The sequence below is a fragment of the Syngnathus acus genome, chromosome 21 (genome assembly GCF_901709675.1).
Source record: "Syngnathus acus chromosome 21, fSynAcu1.2, whole genome shotgun sequence".
Classification (NCBI taxonomy): Eukaryota; Metazoa; Chordata; class Actinopteri; order Syngnathiformes; family Syngnathidae; genus Syngnathus; species Syngnathus acus.
The window spans coordinates 8,403,647-8,423,622 of record NC_051105.1 but is presented as its reverse complement, the minus strand read 5'-3'; the positions used below and the strand labels follow the sequence as shown (position 1 = coordinate 8,423,622).

General features: G+C 42.1%; 5 protein-coding genes across 5 annotated transcripts; 1 reads left to right on the top strand and 4 right to left on the bottom strand.

Annotated features, from left to right (window-relative positions):
- Positions 1 to 894: 894 nt before the first annotated feature.
- Positions 895 to 2,157, bottom strand: LOC119115159 (putative gustatory receptor clone PTE03). Its single transcript, XM_037239429.1, has one exon. The coding sequence runs from the start codon at positions 1,977 to 1,979 to the stop codon at positions 1,065 to 1,067; it is 915 nt and encodes a 304-aa protein (XP_037095324.1). The 5' UTR covers positions 1,980 to 2,157; the 3' UTR covers positions 895 to 1,064.
- A 1,054-nt stretch (positions 2,158 to 3,211) lies between these two features.
- Positions 3,212 to 4,170, bottom strand: LOC119115083 (olfactory receptor 142-like). Its single transcript, XM_037239264.1, has one exon. It carries the CDS (start codon positions 4,142 to 4,144, stop codon positions 3,212 to 3,214), a length of 933 nt encoding a protein of 310 aa, XP_037095159.1. The 5' UTR covers positions 4,145 to 4,170.
- Positions 4,171 to 8,006: 3,836 nt separating this feature from the next.
- On the top strand, positions 8,007 to 9,123 carry LOC119115072 (olfactory receptor 4A47-like). The gene has a single exon (XM_037239248.1). It carries the CDS (start codon positions 8,094 to 8,096, stop codon positions 9,039 to 9,041), a length of 948 nt encoding a protein of 315 aa, XP_037095143.1. The 5' UTR covers positions 8,007 to 8,093; the 3' UTR covers positions 9,042 to 9,123.
- A 1,341-nt stretch (positions 9,124 to 10,464) lies between these two features.
- LOC119115070 (frizzled-7-A-like) lies at positions 10,465 to 14,738 on the bottom strand. Its single transcript, XM_037239247.1, has one exon. The coding sequence runs from the start codon at positions 14,251 to 14,253 to the stop codon at positions 12,553 to 12,555; it is 1,701 nt and encodes a 566-aa protein (XP_037095142.1). The 5' UTR covers positions 14,254 to 14,738; the 3' UTR covers positions 10,465 to 12,552.
- Positions 14,739 to 15,621: 883 nt separating this feature from the next.
- Positions 15,622 to 16,482, bottom strand: LOC119115073 (frizzled-7-like). The gene has a single exon (XM_037239249.1). The coding sequence runs from the start codon at positions 16,346 to 16,348 to the stop codon at positions 15,938 to 15,940; it is 411 nt and encodes a 136-aa protein (XP_037095144.1). The 5' UTR covers positions 16,349 to 16,482; the 3' UTR covers positions 15,622 to 15,937.
- Positions 16,483 to 19,976: the final 3,494 nt, after the last annotated feature.

Sequence of the window (19,976 nt, the reverse complement as noted above, 5' to 3'; positions counted from 1 at the left end):
CTATCACTGGCACTCCGCACATCACATAAAGCCATTCAGCACTACTCGTGCTTGAACGAATTGGTTCAGAACAATACAGTTGACTTGCAGTTAACACACACATGCACAAAAACACATCAAACACTTCTGTTGTATTATCAAATTATTGATCATTAAGCACAATTGCACTCCAATGTGAATGTAATCACATCATTGACCCTCTTTGGTCACACTACTCTGCTGCAGACTTGTGGAAAACTGAATTCAACAGTGATGATCCAAGATTTCGAAATGTTTTCCCCTGATATTTTTTTACGGGATAAATAGCGGCTTCAAGAATACAAACATGACACGCTCAGTAGCCACAAACATAGTGCATACTCACCAACACGTTTCTTCATGTTGTTGTTCGTGAGCTACTGCTCACGTTTAAGCTAGACTCGCTCACCACGAGCGCACGCAGCTTTTAAGGCCGTCTCTTTGCACCCTTGGGAATTTTTCTGACTCCAGCTCAGTGGCAGATAGTAGCAAAGTAGAAATACTTTGCTGTGCATTTGTTCCCTACATTTGAAAGTAATCAATACTCTTTATTGTCTCAGAAATATACTTGTTCATTGTTTATGACATCACAATGTAAAAAAGGAGATTGAGATCATGATCGATTGCTATCTTGAAATCTTAAAAGGTGGGGAAAAATAAAAATAAAAAATAGTCTGCATTGGTAATTGGAATCTTTAAAGGTGGGAAAAATAAAACAAATAGTCTGCATTGGCACTATAAACCATCTGGGATTTATTGAACTTTTCTGAGACATGACTTGAATGTTTTTTTCATCAGTGAAGAGAAGCATTGTTTTGGATATGAAATAAATCACACAACAACACATTTACTGTGTAACATTACTCATTATACTTAGTGATGATGTCACATTCACTACGGATTTGGATTTCACAAAACCCCCAAGTGCTTAAAGATGGCTTTCTTTATTGACAATAATTACAAAAAAATATTTAAAAATAATCAATCTTAGAATTCAATTCATTTCAACTTGCTGCCTGAGGAAAAGCAGAGCCGCAGGCCCCGTCTCACGCCATCTTAAAGATGTGTTTACGTATACATGATAGCTTCATCCCGTACACCAGGGGGTTGAGAAGCGGCGGAATAACCACAAACTCTAGCGATAAGATGATGGCAACAAAAGAGTTCATCTCCTTCACATTTTGCCTGCTCAGCGTGATATCCAAAAACACGATGCAGGAATAAATGACAAAGGAGATCATGTGCGGCAAACAGCTCTGAAATACTCTCCCCTTGAATTTGTCCGAGCGTCTCCAAGTCGTGCTTATGATGCGCATGTACGTATAGAGAACAAAGGTGAGCGGGAGGAAAACGGTGCTGATGGTCATGAACATGCCCACCACGTTGTTGACCACAGTGGACACGCATGACAGCTTGACTACATTCCAGTTTGCGCAAAACACCTTGTAGATCTCGTTGCCGCAGAGGGGCAGCGTTGCGGATAGGTAGATAACCATGGTGAGAAAGATGGTGGGAACTAGCCACGCCAGGCCAACCAGGCTCAGGGCCTTTTTCACCGTCATCCTGGTGTGGTAGTGCAGCGGATGGCACACGGCCAGGTAGCGGTCGTACGCCATGACACACAGCATGGTCATCTCGTTGGCTCCATACGTGTAGATGAAGTAGATCTGCGTGAAGCAGGCCGCGCGCGAGATCAGGTGAACGTCGGACGCCAGGTCCTGCAGGAAGCGGGGGAAGAAGCTTGTGGAGCCGTACAGGGCGTTGAAGCACAAGCAGGCGACGAAAACGTACATGGGCTCGTGAAGTGTCTTCTCACGGCAGATGGTTACCAGGACGGCCCAGTTGGCGCACACGATGAAGACGTAGAGGAGGAGGCATGCCGCCAGCGCCGGGTAGCGGTACGGGCCGATGTTTATGAACATGGTGAGATTAAAGTAAGGAGGAAGCGTTAGATTGGGCATCCTTACACACCCGCAAACTCAGAAGACATAACAACCTGTTACTTGACACCGTCTGTGAAGAGAAAAGAGAAGGGTGGTTCTCAGAAAGGATGGTCCAACATGTGCTATGAGAGCTGGAAAAAAATGAACTTGTTGGTCATCCTTACCCACCCAGACCCTTTGTGAGTCGTAACAACCTGTTACTTGACACCATCTGTGAAAAGGGAAACGAGGGTCAGTAGCACCTATGCACCATATGAAGAATGTCCTGGCTCTAAAAAAGTAGTTTGTGCAAATCCTCTGGTACTTGCTCTCTCTCATCTTGCTTCTTTTCCAGCTCTCTCAACACCTTCATCTCAATGCTATTCATCTTAATGATCATTATAGCTTCCAAAGTGGAAATTCAGATCACCGTGGCAGTAGAGAACCAGCAGAGAAGCCAACCATTTTCTATTTTCTACATGACTTGATCACCAGTCAACCTCAGAGCACATAAAGTATAACTCCCACTCAGTAACTCCTTGGTGACATTTTGATGAGTCCTTAATGTAACATTTAAAAGTATTGTTGCTTCAGTTTCTTATTCATGTATGGTTGGAAATGACGGCTTGCCCTCAATGATCTGTCAAAATTTCAATTCAGAACACACAGTGAAGAACCACATACTGCATACTTACCAACATGTGTCTTCGTGATGTTGTCCGTGACCTACTGCTCACGTCGGAAGATATGATCATCATGAGTACGTGCGCCTTTTAATGCTGGCTGTTAGCACTCTTGGGACGAGATCTGATTCGGCGCAGTGGCGGGAAATAATCAAGTAAAAATACTGTACTTTTTTTTACCCCCGCTCAAGTATTTGTTCTTTCCATGAGGATTTGTTCATGGGTGCTTTTTACTTTTACTCCCTTCGTTTAAAAACAGATACCAAAATTACAATGTCAAAGTAGGCTTTTTTTTTTTATTTCTAATGTCTACATGATATAAACAAGACATTACCCATGGCTGAGATCTTGGGTGATGGTATCGTCTATGAAATACTTTGTGACGGATGAGTTGTCTTGCACCATTTTAATAACCAGCAACTTCTGACATTGATACAAAAAATTGAAAAAAAACCACACGTCTCATTAGCTATTTTAGTTTAGTTTTCTGAAAAAGAAAAATGGAAAAAATATTTTGACAAAATTACAAAACAACCTTTCAATAAGAGACCAAACCAACTTGTTCATTTGCACAAAATAGATCTCAATTTATTCAAAGCTCTTCTTCCCTCTAAAATATTGCAAAACTTTGTTTCGAAGCTTGGACAGTTTCAAGCCGTAAATGATCGGATTGAGTAACGGTGGAATGACGAGAATTTGGATGGCCATGAAATTCCTGAGACTCCGAGGCATGGAGCTGGTGCCGTAACGAGCGTACATGAGGTCAAAGAGCAAAGCCACGGTAATGTTGACCAAACACAGCAAATGCGGCACACACGTCTGCAAGAACTTCTTTTTCCCTTCTTTAGACCTCGAAGCTAATTTAACCAGCTGCACATAGGAGCACAGAATGAAGAGGTCGTGTACAAAGTAAAATACAATATTCCCAAATCCGACAATACTGTTGGATGTTGTAGGATTGCAGGACAGTTGAAGGAGGGACCAGTTCTCGCAGTAGACTTTGTCAATGAGGGAACCGCAAAGTTCCAATTTGGAGCTCATGATTACCACAATGGCCTGGCAGATCAAAGGTGTTACTCTGGAGTAAAGCATCAAGAACACCATCCTGCCTTTTGTCATAATGGAGTGATACTCCAGCGGTCGAGATATGGCCACGTAGCGGTCGTAAGCCATCACTGTCAAAATGGCAATTTCAGACGCTGCGTAAGAATAGATGACAAAGACTTGCAACAGACAGCCAAAATAAGATATAACGTGACTTTTCGACAACAGATCGTGAAGGAATTTGGGGAAAAAGACAACAGTCCCATAAAGGCCATTAAAACATAGATTGCATAAAAACAAGTACATGGGTTCGTGCAGTTTTTTCTCTCGTATGATAGTAACAATAAGAACAAGATTGACCAGCAAAATGGCAGCGTAACACAGCCAGGTAATTACGAAAAGAAGCACTCGAAGCCGTTGCGTCATGTGGCTCAATCCTGTCAAATGAAAAAAGGTGAAGGCAGTTGCGTTCCTCATCTTTGATCCATTCGGCACATCGACTCCCCGTGTTGTTATCGCCGGCTTCTCCTCCACCCTGTTCCTGCCTATTTTGGTGACAGGATGAGGAAGATGAAGATCTCCTCGCTGGTCAAACAGGGCACCTCTTTTTATACTTTGCTGAGCACCAAAACGCTCCAATCAGAAGACAGCAGCGTACCACGTCGCCAGGGAATTTGAAAGATTCTTGTTTATGAAACAGTTGTTTAATGCTCTATTAAAAATAAGTGTGATTCCAATATTTATTACTATTTAAGTCCAAAAATGGTGTCCAGTGTTTCACACTGTCCCTGAAATTGCTGTCATAATGGAGTGACCTTTAAAAAAAAGCTTCTGATGTTTACAGTGATATTATGACCAACAATTTTGTATTTCCTCAATGGAGCTTGGAACAGTGGATAGTCACATAAATATTGACACTTGAGTTGGAGAATTTTTATCGTGCGTTGTCGGACGGTGTCAAATTTGACATGTCCGCTCTGTCGTAGGGTAATATCACCCGATATAAAAACAAATCTGAGATTACTAGTTTGATAAACTGCTTGTTAACCTAATCATAGCTAAGTAAAGGTCCACCATGTGATCATTAAATGCTAATGTCGTCAGCAAGCTTAGATATTTTGCTGTTTGTACAGACATGAGCTGTTAGCAGTATTTAAAAAGAAAGTGTTAGGGTTTGAGAAATATACATTTCTAACAGAACAAGGAGGGATGTACATAAGCCAGTGTGCATGAGGGCTGGAAATGGAATATTGCGCTCCTGTTTGAACCTCCTGTCACCATGCTTTTTGTACTCTAAGAATGGGTCAGGCCAGCCTCACTTTGAAGCTAATACCGCCGCCAAACCAATTGCATCCAAAGGCCAACTTTAAAATAAAAGTCATGTTACATGTTTCCCTTATATTTTGTTGACCCTTTGCTGTTGTTCTATAGTAGCCTATGAACAACCTTGGTGGCTGCTAGCTTGACTGCCCGCTAACGACTACATTAGCAATCAGGCGGTGGCCGAACGCGTCGCAGGATTTGTTTTTGAATACAGATTATGTCTGTGAATCCGAAATTGACAATTTAGTCTGTTTTATACTTATAATAGTGTGCTTTTGTCCACCTAAAATCGTGGCGTTCTGCTACAAATACTAATGCTTTTAGTCTTTTGTAAAAACAATACTTTCAGAGGGGGGCGGCCATTGTCCTGTTTTTCTGATATTGTCACGGTGACAATGGACACATGTTTGTGTCTTGACTCCACTAGGGAATGTTTAGTCCCAGCGCCATGCACTGGCAGTAGATTGATGTCCTGGGGATAGTGGACGCATGACCCTGAGGTTTAATCATCATATTTACACTGTGTTTGTTGCTATTATGTATGTCATGGCATCATAACAAATGGGAATTACATCAGCTAATAGTCTGTCTAATCAATACTGGGGAAAACATGTTTGTCAGCTCTGGTCTTGTTTTGCTCATCATTTAGACAAAAATAACACTCATTAAAGGTTTTGCCTGACAAATAAACACAATACCAAACAAACAGGTCCCTTGAATTGGCTGTTATTTTTTAAGTATATAATACTTTGTCTTACTTTATTGATTTATTTTACTTTATTTACTTTATTTTATTTACTTACTTTACAATACTTTATTTCTATGGCAACTGTAGTTCCTTGAGAAATTTTAAAGCATAAGAATCACTTATTTTTACCTTAAATTTGTATTTATGTTTTTGGCAGAGCAGCAGTTAGCCAATTTTTCTTTTTATATTGGCTTACCGTAATTTTCGGACTATAAGTCGCTCCGGAGTATAAGTCGCACCAGCCATAAAATGCCCAAAAAAGTGAAAAAAAACATATATAAGTCGCTCCGGAGTATAAGTCGCATTTTGGGGGGCAATTTATTCGACAAAATCCAACACCAAGAACAGACATGAACGAGCAACAACAGGCTAAATGATACGGTATGCTAACGTGACAAACACAAACGAGGAGCTGAGAACGGGCCTGACGTAACATTCAGTTATTTAAAAAAAACTATTACATAAATAACACGTTCATAAAACCATCTGTGTCACTCCAATTCATTAAATCCATCGATCGTCCTTTGTCAACAATGCCGTGTGCCGCGCCGCAGTTCAAATTATTCCACAGGCCCATACAACGATATATAAACTATATTTTAAATAACTATCACATAAACAATGTGATTATTTGAGAATAATTGTCAATTTTTGTCTATGTGAAGCCCTTTGAGACTGCTTGTGATTTAGGTCTATACAAATAAACTTGACTTGACTTGACTTGACAACAATATTATCAAACCATTTGTGTCACTCCAAATCATTAAATCCATCGATCAAATTTCTCGTCCTTTATGTCATCCTGGTGACAGAGGACATGTCCAGAGGATATGGCGCTTTAAAGTGTTAATTACTTTATTTGATTTTTTCTCTCTATTTTTCATGTTTTGAATATGTTCAAGATAAAGATATCAAAGCATGTGAAGTGATCAACTATACTAAAGATAACATGTGAAGTGGTCAACTATACTTGTAAGTAAGTGATGTGTTAATGATCAAGTAAAAATTTGTGAAAAGAACATATATAAGTCGCTCCTGAGTATAAGTCGCCCCCCCACCCAAACTATGAAAAAAAACGCGATTTATAGTCCGAAAATTACGGTAATTTCCTTAGAATATAACAAGCTGCCTGATCCTACCAACACTTGAGCGTAGTAGCCCTTAGTAACCTGTGATCAATTATTCCAATGAAAAAACATAAAACCAAAATCATTTGAATCAATTATAATTATTTGGGCAGTTTTTTTCAATTGTGGTGGAGCCACAGAATTAGGATTTTTTTTCCTCCCCATAGAGCAAGGCTCACAAACTCTATTTGTCAGAGGGCCAAAATTTTGGGGGGTCAAACTCTCAAATAAAAGTTCAATAGGAATCAAATTTTAGCATAATATTATTATTTGAATCTAGTCACAGGCCGGTTTGGACTGTTCAGTGGTCCGGATTTGGCCCACAGGCCATCAGTTGATGATCCAACTGCCGTAGAGGTTCACTCTCGTGAAAAACCTCAACGTAGCTTCCTGTCACAAAACTACGACCAATTGTCACCACAATTCATGTACACATTTCTACCTATGCCCACTTCAATCATATACCAATAAATCAATATCAGGATCTTTCCTCCCTCAATGTATCTGTTTGCATATAGTTGTGTTAAAGTATTCCCATTTATTAATAAATTGCATCACTGACCATATTGATATGGTTATTTATTTCTTGTTGTTTTGGATTGGTCACATGACTCGCAAGCTGCCCGTAGGCACTGTGATGTCATTTTCAGTCCCCCTACTCAAGATAGGTAAAAACAAGTGGATTTTGCTGCTTAATTCATATTCAATCAAAACAATATTAATCCGAGTACAGTATTCAGACTCGTGGGGCTGTATAGAACAAATTATTGTGACGTTCATTTCTGACTTGACTTCCCCTTTAATATGTATTTTTTTTGCAATAGGCGAAACTGAGTATATGCCCATCCTACTTTACCTCACATATAAAAGTTCATGTGTGACCGTGATCAGGCTGGTCGAGGGGAGGGATGCGGGAGCCGCCGGGCGCTCGACACATGCCACACTCGTCAATTCCAATAATGATACGACTGATGATGTTCTTGCTTTCATAGCATCGTCTACATTGACACATCTGTGGCGAGAAGGGACAAAACAACGCAATGACTCCAAGCAGGTCTGATAGATTATATCAAACAATAACCATGGAACATCAGTCTGCCTTCAATATATTTTTCATTCCTTGTTTTTGGATTTCATCGAGGGCCAGCTGGCAATCATTTTTAGCACTGAATGCTTCTTGATTTGTGTGCTTGAACTATAAATAACATCCGAACGACTATTTTAAGAAATGGAGAACTCAAGTGAGATTGTTTCCTTCGTGCTGGGAGCTTACAGTAACATGGGGCAGTTGAAGTATTTGTATTTCTTCATATTGCTGCTGTGGTACAGTTCAATATGGGTGGCCAACACTTTAGTCATCATGGTCATCTTTGTGGACAGGAGTCTGCACGAGCCAATGTACATGTTACTTTGTAACTTAATGGTGAACGAGATAAATGGCAGCACGTCTCTGTATCCTCTCATGCTTTCACAGATGTTCTCAGATGCGCACGAGGTGCCAGTTTCCTGGTGCTTTGTACAGATGATTTCTTTCTACTCTTCTGCCTCTGTTGAGTTTTGCAGTTTGGCAGCCATGGCTTATGATCGATACGTTTCCATTTGCAGGCCTTTACACTACAACGCCATCATGAGCACGGGGACAGTGGCCATCATCGTGACGCTTATCTGGGTGTATTCCTATGCCACTTCCCTGCTATCCTATCTCTTTGTAGTCAATTTGAAATTTTGCAGCAATGTTATTGACCACTTGTTTTGTAACTATGAATTAATAGCTAAACTCATATGTACAATATCAAAAGTCAACAGCGTAGTAGACCTTTTTGGCTTCCTGACCAGTGTTTTTCCTTTCGGGCTCATTATGGTGTCATATGGAAAGATCCTGATGGTTTGTTTGGATACGTCTAGAGAGAATAGGCAGAAAGCCATCACTACCTGCACGCCTCAGATTGTTTCCGTGTCAAACCTGTTTGTCGGCTGCGCCTTCATTTTTCTGGAGGCCAGGATCACTGCGGTTGATTTACCTGACAGTGTGCGGATATTTTTTTCTGTGTATCTGCTTATTTGCCAGCCAATGATAACACCCTTTATGTACGGGTTGAACCTTCCTAAGATAAGACAGGCGTGTAAAAAATTTCTGTGGCGCAAAAAAGTGTTTTTCTTGCAAGAATCTCATTAAAACAGCTCTTTTGAAAATGAATCCTACGTTGAAAAAAAAAACTACAACTTGTGGGGGTTTTTTTTGCTAACACAGTCACCTAAGTTGGAACACCTTTAAAATGTAAACTATTGACATTTATGGCAACAATGTTAATGTGCAAGCAAGTTATTTGTCCTTAAAATGTTTGGTTAGTTATTTTTATTTATAATTTTAAATTGGGACAATACAAGGGGCAATTTATTTCTTTGTTTAAAATGCAGGAAAGTCAATTTTCACATTAGTAAAACTTTAAATATTTTGTTGAACTAGCCAACTTAATGTTTTATTCAAATTTGTTGCTTTGGAAATTTGGAGTTTACTTATCTTTTTTTTAGTGCTGTTGCTCAAGTACCTAATTTGAAATGTTTAATGTCTTGGGTTGATTTTTCAGACGTCTGAATTTGATTTAAGTATTTTTCTGATGACGTTTTACTTTTACTGCCTACATTTGAAAACAAATGTCTGTACTTTCCTCAACTTTATCCAAATAAGCGTGATGAATAACAACTAAATAAACTAAATAAAATGTAATAAAATATAATAAAATTAGCAAGGGCAATTATACAATGTCAATCATACAAATAAGATTGATACTAACATCAATTTTTCACAAGCTCCCATTGAGCTGTGTTTTCTGTCCACTTGGGGGCGCCATCCACCCGTTCTTCATATCTGTGCAAGGACGCTTTCAAAAGGTGGGGTCTGGTCTGTCAAGCGAGTTGGGGGGGGTTATTACTCAGAGTTTATAAACACATCTGAGTTTTTAAACATATTTTACCTTATACTGTATTGCTATCATATACCATTATACTAATAAAAAATGCAATTTCTGTTTTTAATGGACCTACTTAACAGAAAGTTTATTGCCACCCCTGAGGGCAAATTTCCTGTATCGACTCTTTCACAAATGCACTTTTGTTGACGTGATCATGAATGAATGAATTTATTTGTCAGTCATGATTACATCATTTTGTAAAATCTCACCGGTAAAAACAACTGAATGTTTTCTTTTAATACAAATTTGATGCTGCCCCTTCATGTCTTTTTCATATTACAAAAAAACTTGCCATTCAGAGAGGGGTGTGTTGACTTTTATACAGTATTTGTCAGTTGGAGCAGCAGTAACATGACACTTTAAAGATATGCATTGTTCACAGTCTGGCGACATTTTTTTGTTAAGCTGGTTGACAATGTAGCCTCTGTGTCACTGCTGCTATCTCATAGGTCATGTGTCTCAGACAGGACTGTTTTGCTTGAGATGCCAGGAGAGGCCAAAATGTCTGCTGTAAAGAAACGTCTCCGCTTATTGACAAAACATCTTCAGCGCAACCTGATATGGAGCAGGTGAAGTGTGAGTAATATGCCAAATTCCTGTACAAAACCACAAAGGCCACACCACAAGTTACAAACCTTATCACTTTTATTCAGACTGTACAGACACAACAGACTTTGAGAACAAGTAAAAAAAAAAGTGAGGAAAAAGAAAAAGAGATGAGCACCCCCATAAATACAATACACGAAGTTGGGCGTGTGCAATGACTAATTTGCATAACGTTCCAATGTCACACGCACGCGCACACACACATGCATAAATCTGAAATGATACAAAAACAACATTGCGTCACTCACGCAGCCTCCTTACACATTCACATGGGGATTTCTTTAACATGAACTAAGATGTTGCTATCAAAATGAGAATGTACATTGTGTTCTACTTGTATGCATTCTAGTGTGTTGGCAATATAGTTGTGAGTCATTCAACTTCCATGTTAAACTCTATCTTTGCGTTATTTACATGTAGAAAAATGTGCAACATGACCTCCGCCCTCCCCCAAAAAAATGATGGTGCACCGACCAGATTGTTCCTCCACTGACTTGTTGTTTGAAGTTGTGGTCCAAAAGGCTGGTAGTCAGGATTGAATTATTTTCAATGCATACCTGAAAGTCTACTGTCCCCAATATACAATATTATTTTTTAAAAACTACTCTGATTACATGTTTGAGCAGTACTCGCCTGTAAAACACGCGTTGATTTATAAGACACTTGGTTCTTGTCCATTAGTAAAACATTATGAACTGGTAAACATTTCGAGGTCATGCAAATAGAAGTACGCGCATACTAGTCGACAACTAGTCAACACTCAAAAACCCCCCGTGAGCCTTTTTTTTTTTTTTTAGCTCGTCTGTGCTTTTCGGTCATTTAGAATCAGGCACACATGAACAGAAACATGGCTTCCGTGTGGCACACACTCATGGAACATAAAATACATGCCGTTCTTTATGGAAAAGTTCAGTCTGGTGTGGAACAATTTTTAAAGAAAAAAAAATCCTCCCTCCCCACACACAAATCCATTTCAACACGTCTAAATGTAACAAAAATAAAAAATGGCAGGCTTAAAGTGTGAACAATGGTTTTTATCTAAGCAAGTATAAACATTCAAAATTTCTCAAGCACCATTTCCACCCCCGCAGAAGAAACCTATTACAGTCTTTCTGATCAGGGGTCCACCAATGTCGGGACCACACACACAGACGAAGCTGAGGCCCATGTTTGTGTGTGTGTGGTCTCCAAACATCTTAAAAGGGAAATCCGCCCATTTCATGGTACCGATGAGTTCATAATGAAACGGGACACAAAAACATCAACTAGTTAAGAGGTTTATAATGTAGAAACAGCTCGAGAGTGGTGAGAAGGACTCAAACTGACCAGTTGAGTAACAGATAAACAGAGGTCAAGGGTCAAAAGAAATCAGGGCTTGAGTCACCAAGATGACGCCGAACAAGCCTTTTGAAGTGTAACAGTCACTTTTCAGTTTAACACTTTGCAAAACCTTGTGCAAACTAACACAAACGAGTAACTTCATTCATCTTTCGGAGTGAACATTCAATGCGAGAGACAAAGGAAAAAAAGGCAAACGTTTTCACTGAGAGTTGTGCGTAGCCATTTGGCAGCAACGTGAGCAGCTGCTGCTAAATTCTTTTTAAATCTAACATACAACTTAAAGCATTTCTTTCTACAAGCAGAGTAACTTAAAATGTCCAATGCAGGGAAGCCTACAGAATGCATTCAGAGTCCTTGGACCATTTGGCTGCACTTGGCACTTTTTTTTTTTTTTTTTTTTTTCCTCATTCGATCATGTTTGGCCACCACGAGAGCGGACACGCGACATACATTCAACATGGAAGCAAAAAAAAACAATAAGGATGTAGTGTGAGTAACTAGGGATAACTTCAAGTCCGGTATTAATGACAGCGAGCTTATGTGTTTAAAATCCAAAAGTACAAAAAAAACAAAAAAAACATTAAAAGAGTTCTGGGATTGTTTAAAAGAAAACTGCAGATTCTTCCATTTAATATCGAATATATAGAGAAGAGAAAAGTTCTGTCTGAGGGCTTTGCGAACTTGTCACAAATAGAAAAATATGACCAAAATGGTATAAAATTGAAAGCTATCAGACCTCATTTCTCTATTTTTGTACCTTGCTACACTTCACACCGTGGTCTCCCCGTGGGTACCGTTGCTAAGGCGCTTGTAGAACCTTCTCCACGACTGCAAGGTCTTGCCGGACCAGACCCAGAAGCCCGAAGTGATCCCGACGATCATGGTCATCAGGTACTTGATCATGAACACGGTGAAGTCGGGCGTCATGGGGGCAAAGTTGTGCACGGGGCAGGGCACGGCGAAACGCTTGCACGTCTGCATGTGCCAGGTGCGCTCCCAGTGCTCCCGGAAGGCCTGCTCGTAGAAGTAGCAGGCGATGACGATGGTGGCCGGGACAGTGTAGAGCACGCTGAACACGCCGATGCGCACCATCAGCTTCTCCAGCTTCTCCGTCTTGGTGCCGTCGTGCTTCATGATGGTGCGGATCCGGAAGAGCGACACGAAGCCGGCCAGCAGGAAGGAGGTGCCGATGAACAGGTAGACGAAAAGCGGGGCCAGGACGAAGCCCCGGAGGGCGTCCACGTTGAAGATGCCCACGAAACACACGCCGGTCAGCACGTCGCCGTCCACCTGGCCCATGGCGAGGATGGTGATGGTCTTGATGGCGGGCACGGCCCACGCGGCCAGATGGAAGTATTGCGAGTTGGCTTCGATGGCCTCGTGACCCCATTTCATGCCGGCCGAAAGGAACCACGTGAGCGACAGGATGACCCACCAGATGGAGCTGGCCATCCCAAAAAAGTACAAGACCATGAAGAGGATGGTGCAACCCTCCTTCTTGGTCCCCTGGGCCACCGTTCTGTAGCCGTCCTCTTTGAATTTATCCACGCACACCACTTTGTCCTCCAGGAAGAAGCCCGCAGCGTAGGCCACGGCCACCATGAAGTAACAGCCGGACAGGAAGATGATGGGCCGCTCGGGGTAGCGGAAGCGCCTCATGTCCACCAGATAGGTGAGCACCGTGAACAGAGTGCTCACGCAGCACAAGATGGACCAGATGCCCACCCAGAGCCGTCCAAATTTCACCTCATCCTCCCGGAAGTACATGATCCCGGTGGGCTTGGTGGGTTCACAGGGTGCCCCGCAGTCTTTGACCCCCATGAATTTGTAGCCCAAGTAGGACGGAACATCCAGCTGCAGCGGGCAGGAGAACTCCGGGTACTGGTTGTGCGGCGGCGGCTTGGGTCGGCCCAAGCTGGGGGGGAGGGTCACCAGCTCGGGTGCGTACGGAGAAGACGAGGAGCCCGGGCTGCTGGGCTCCGACGTGTTCTGACCCACGCAGATCTCGCCGGCACCGTGGACCGGGAACGCCTCGCATCGAAGTCTCTCGGGCCACTGGAAACCGAATTTGTTCATGAGGGCTTCACAACCCTGACGTGCGCGCTCGCACAGAGAGCGACAAGGGGGGATGGCTTGCTCCAGAACCGTGCACACGGGAGCATACATGGAGCACAGGAAGAATTTTAAATCGGCTGAGCATTGGACCTTCACGAGCGGGTAAAACTGGTGCACCTCCAGCCCGGCGTCTTCTTGGTTGGTGTGGCCCAGGAGGTTCGGCATGATGGTCTGGTTGTAGGCGATGTCGGTGCACAGAGGTATGGAGATGGGCTGGCAAAATCCATGCTCCGGGATGGATATTCCGCTCTCGCTGTTGTAGTGTTGAGCACACGCTGGTGCGAAGGACAAGGCGCACAGCAGCCACATGATCCGCACAAGCGCGGAGCCACTGGTGGACCTGGCCGCCGCCATAGTTGAGGAGGAGGAGGGGGAGGGAAGGAAGGAAAAACTTTGATCCAAGTAGGGCGACTCAAAAAGGGTCCAAAAAACCGTCGCAAATCTACATTGAACGTCCTCGCGCCTTGCTGGTAATCCGAGTAACTCGTGCGGTTCCAGCCACGATCGAATTCAGGTTTATTTCAAACAGTTTCATCCAAATAGATCCTCTGTCGTGTCATGACTTCTTGATGGTCTTTGTAAGTGACTCCAAGCAGCCCACTCTCACTTCTCCGGTGTGAGGGGGGGAAACGCATCCAGAGCTGTGCGAAAATGGAAAAACGACGGGAATCAAACCTCCCCAGGTGTGTTCAACGCTTGGTCGTGGACTCGGTGGAAAAACACGAGAGAAAAACGTCCTAAATTGCCATCTTTTATTCTCGACTCGTCCGAGTGTCGGCTTCTCCAGGCGGTTGGAAGTCCGCAGGCTCGCTGGTTCTCGTCACTGCGCTCGGTTTCAAGGCACCCCTCCATTCACAAGACCCCCCCTCCCCCTCTACAGCGAGCCGTGGGGCGCCTGGAAACCGACTGCGGCGTCTCAGCCAATCGCGGCACTTGTTTTCCTACAGGACTCGTCGCTGATTGGCCGTTTACTCCCCGTTGGAGAATAATATGCTTCAGTAATTAAATTACACCAGAGATTTTACTGAAATATTCACAATTGCGACTCCTGCCAACTTCTCAACAGTGACAGATATTAAAGGAAAAGTTTCTATCTATCTATCTATCTATCTATCTATCTATCTATCTATCTATCTATCTATCTATCTATCTATCTATCTATCTATCTATCTATCTATCTATCTATCTATCTATCTATCTATCTATCTATCTAATTTACCTATCTATCTAATTTACCTATCTACCTAATGTTTTTAGGCCCCAGGCAACTGTGGTTAAGTGTTTCAAATGTCTAAAGTTTTAAGCAAGCAACCATTATCCCAACAGGCCGCTGCAAGACCTCCAGCAACAATCAATGTGGGAACAAACACTAACACTGGGTCAAATTTACAACACAATCGATTCGCACACACACTGGCCACAAAGTGAGGGTGGTGGTGTAGGCGGTTCTTGTTGGCCTCACTGCATTTGGGTTTCTTGCCTGACTGGGATGAAAGGATGTGGGGGAAGGTTGGCCTGGGGGGATGGGACAGGAAAGGAAGAAGAGAGGAGGTCGGGAGGCAGGGAGAGTAAAGAGTGGGAGATCTAGTTGGAGTGACGCTTAGCCCCCCAAAAAAGTCAGAGGAGTTCCTCGCTGTCAGCGAGCCTCCAAACAAGTCAAACTTGTAAAGAAATAGGCCAAAAGGTCAATTTGGATTGGGGACAATAGACAACACTGCCACATTTTGCAAAAAAAAAAAGCTTTAATTGTGTTGGTTTTCAAACATGGATATTTTTAACATAAATGACACTGTGTCCACATTGACAGCTGTGAAGTGAATAAAAAGGAGAAAAATGTCAAAGTGATTATTGTAACTGGAGATAAAGATAGTGTTCTCAAAATAATATTGCCAATAATAGAAACTTAACATAACCAGAAGCTAAAAATGTCTCCCAAAAAAAAGACCAAAGCAAATCAAGATGCTGTCTTCAATTTCAATTCACCCCCCTCCCTTTTTAATGATGATGTAGAAGAGTCTGAAGCAAGATGTCCTGCCTGCTAAAAATGGCCCACGCACAATCCACCCACAGGGAACGTCTCACAGCGAATCTTCTCCGGCCACTCAAAGCCCATCGCGGTTATATTGGCTTCGCATCCTCGGTGTGCCTGCTCACACAGGGGCCGGCACGGGGGTAAGGCTTCGTCCAAAACGGTGCACACGGGAATATACAGGCTGCACAGGAAGAACTTGAGATCCTCCGAGCAACGGGCCTGCAACAAGGGGTCGAAGCGGCGCAGGTCCGCAGCTGCGTCAGCTTGGTCACTATGGCCTAGGAGGTTCGGCATGATGGTCATGTTGTAGGCAAGACCGGAGCACAGCGGGATGGAGATGGGCTGGCAAACTTCGTCTGAGACGGAAAGCCTGCACAGCACAAGCACGAAGCCTGGGATCAGCCACGGTGCACCCATACTTGTTGATGAGGAGAAAAGGAAAAAAATATGTCAAAGCAGAAACAAAAGTCCGTAGGTCCAAGTTACATACAGCCACAGTGGTGTTTTCAGATCTTTCTACAAAAGTGTCCTCACTCCTCAAGCAGCCCACTCTCTTTTTCTGCCAAGAGGGTGGGGATAATAACAGCCACTTTTTCATAACAACAATTTAGCCAAACCTTTTCTAGCTTCAGGTGGCGAAAGTGCTCTCGCTCTATACTTAAGAAAGAAAAAAAAAGAAAAGAAAAAAAAAAAAATATATATATATATATATATATATATTTTTTTTTATATATTATATTTTATTTATTACTTCCCACTACTGAATGGTGTCTAAAAGAGAATATTTTATTTGTGCATTGAAAAATGTCTGATCAGATAAAAAAAATATATATATAAACTAAGAGTATGTATTGTGTCCATATTTTGTCTATGTTTGTCATACATCTGGTTAGGAAGTGCATGGTCCAGATCGTCGCTTTGAAACAATGAAATTGTCTCATGATTTGCTGACACAAGACTTCCGCCATATGTCTGCTTTGCTGATAAACTACATTGATGGGTGTGTTAAATTAATTCAGCATGCAGACCACTTGTCATTACTTGGGTCAAATGTCTGTAAAGAGAGCCATGTAGTAATTAAAGACACCGGCCACTTAAGCTATTGATTAGGAATGGTAGCACACTGTGATTTCCCTTGAGAGTCTTTCCGACCGCCTCAGTACAATAAAGCCGTGGATGAAGCACAAGTATTAAATGGCAGACTTGCTTCCCATCCATCCATCCATTCATCCATCATTATTTTTTTCTCTCAGTGTCTGTTCACTTAGTGGCTTTTCCACGATTGATATGAAGGCGAATTTTCTAGCGCAAGCCCACAAAGCCCTTTCCCACTACAAACCAACACGTCACCATTCCTAACCAGTAAATATCATTTTATCTAAAGCATTTATTTATCAGTTGCTATGACTCGTGTTGGAAGAACTTTCCATCTGTTAAAATGGGTCACAGTCTTCAAATAATACAATGAAGGCTATTCAATTTAAAAAGTTGGAGTGAGTCCGATCAGATTTCGAGGTTCAACGTCCGTGCGTAGTGGAAAGGTATTCTGTTGTTTAGCTCTTAGTCACGGCGTAACATAAAACATAACCACCTGCACTTTCAAAACCGGTTAAGATGGCTGTAAAAACATTCCCGACATTCTTCAAGAAAAAGAAGGAAAATAAATGTCTGACAGGTGGCCACCTCTTCATACTGGAGACAAGCGAGCAGATTTGTCACAAATTCGCGTTCTTTAACGTGTCTATAATGGAAGCCGTGTGACATGTACAGTTCGGAATCCAACCCAAATTTTCAGTAAGATTTCTTGAGTTGGAGTGACGGTTCAGCAGCGCTCAGTCAGCGTCGAAATTCTCAATGAAGTGTTATCGTATTTCCAAGTAGGCCAAATAAATCCCAACCTCAGCATGTAGTTGCCATGTCAGGTCAACTGTCTACACTCGGAGTTGTGTAACGACCGCTGTTTGCTTGTGTATGTCTGTGGCTCCGTGGCGGTGTGTGCAGTGGTGGGGCAGATGGAGGTGGTCCAACAGGTTTCCAGACAGCCTGCCGGCCTTTGGACCGCGGCCTGTTGTGGCTGGATATTTACTGGAGACCAATGTGAAATAAACAAAAGAAGGAAGAAGGGTTCGTTTGGGTCATTGGTGGCATGGTTTAATAATAGTCAGGCACATATGCGCCAGACCAAGTATTTGAGCAGCTACAGTATCTCTATTCTGTGGAATTTACAGCCTTGAAGTGGGGAAAACACAAGGTTTCTACTTTTACTAATTCAATTTGGAGACAGATCTTCGGGCATGTGGGCTGGCTGCATTTTTCTGACCAACATGCTTGAGAGGATTTACCTAGACAGTTTAATCTGTAGCTTTCACTCATGTCTGTGTGTCATGTGATTAGAGGTCAAATATATCCTGATTTGAAATTTATTTGCAGAACCAAAGGGCAACACAGTCAAGTTTGTGGTTAATACAAACAGTAGACTGACCTTGTTGTCTGACGACGTCACAAAGGGGGTGAGATAGCGACAGTCAAATGCACATGCACTTCATTTTTATCATGAGAGCTTAATAAAGTCAAAATGTATCTTATCAGAAGCAGCAATTGGTTTTCTAAAGAGGGGATGGATCACTTTTGAGATCTGGGGGCTACTTTTAACATTTTTTTTAAACAGGCCAATGGGCCTCGTCATTCATAAATGAGGAAAACCCAAAATAAATACTAAAATTTGTCTAAAATAAAACAAGTTTATTTATGTAATTAGATGAGCTATATTTTAAATTGTATTATTTGTAATTCTTTAATTGGATTAATTCAAAATGTTAAACATACATGAAAACTCTATATGATCTTAACCTCATAATAAACGATAAATCTAGTTAAAGTGCGAGTATAACAAAGCCAATTGCGTTCCTTTTTCTCATAGCTATCTCATAATCACTTTGCTGAATCTCAAAAAATATTCTTGATATTTCCAAAACCACACTTGAGTATACTCACTATACCAACTACAGATTTTTTTTCAAAGTCCTGATTGATCATAACTAGCATAACATACTCGTGGTATAGCAAAAGGGTGAAATAGTATTCTGCAATCACTTGAACAAGGCTAAGGAAAACCAAGCAAGGAACCAGGAGAGAGAAAGAGAGTGAGGAATGCAGGCAGCTGGTTAATGTCTGTCAGTGCAACACAGAGAGCCCACAGTGCTGGACTACTCCCCCCCTCCCCCCCCCCCCCCCCTCCCTTCCTCTCTCACACACAAACACATGCACAGTACTGAAAGAAGTATTTATTTGGGCCAGCAGAGTGTGCGTTCCGCAGCGAGAGGCTCATTAGCCTCTTAAAAAGAATGACTAATACTCCACTAGTACCCTTCTCTCTTTCTGATCTGTCTATCATCGGCATCCATCCATTATTTCTCAACGCTTATCAAAAACTGGGTCACGATTGCAATAAACCGAGATGGGGGCAAAAAGAGGGAGTGTTCTCCCGCGTCCACTGCGGAACCACCCCAGCACGTAATTCTATCAGCATTTTTTTTTTTTGGACTCCATACCAGAACATTTAAGCATTCAGAAGGTGTAATCAGATGCTGGAACCACCTCAGCTGATTCCTCCAAGGAATTCCAACCCTCATTCCATGTAAGATCTGAATATCCCCGTGAGGAGCAATGTGCGGAATGATAGTAATGATAAAGGATTTTTGGAGAATCCTAACTTTGGACTTGCTGAACGGGATCATAGTTGCACCAGAGCTGAGCGTTCCTCTCTATGGAACCAAGTGTGAGCTGAAGAGGTCCTAAGCAACTTTTGCCACTCATCAAATGTGTATGTGTACAAGTGTGTGTTTGTGTAACAGGGTTGGTCGTCTAAGTGTTGCTTCCACAGCGAGGTTGTCAGACACCAAGTGTTCAGCACTTCCTCCCCATAAGGCTTGTTTTGGCTCCACATGTGTTTTGACTTTGGAGTTACAAGAGGAGTAGGCGAGGTTTTACAAACCATGCACATAAGTCAAAATGGTAGACAAGACAATTGGTTAGTTGCACGTGA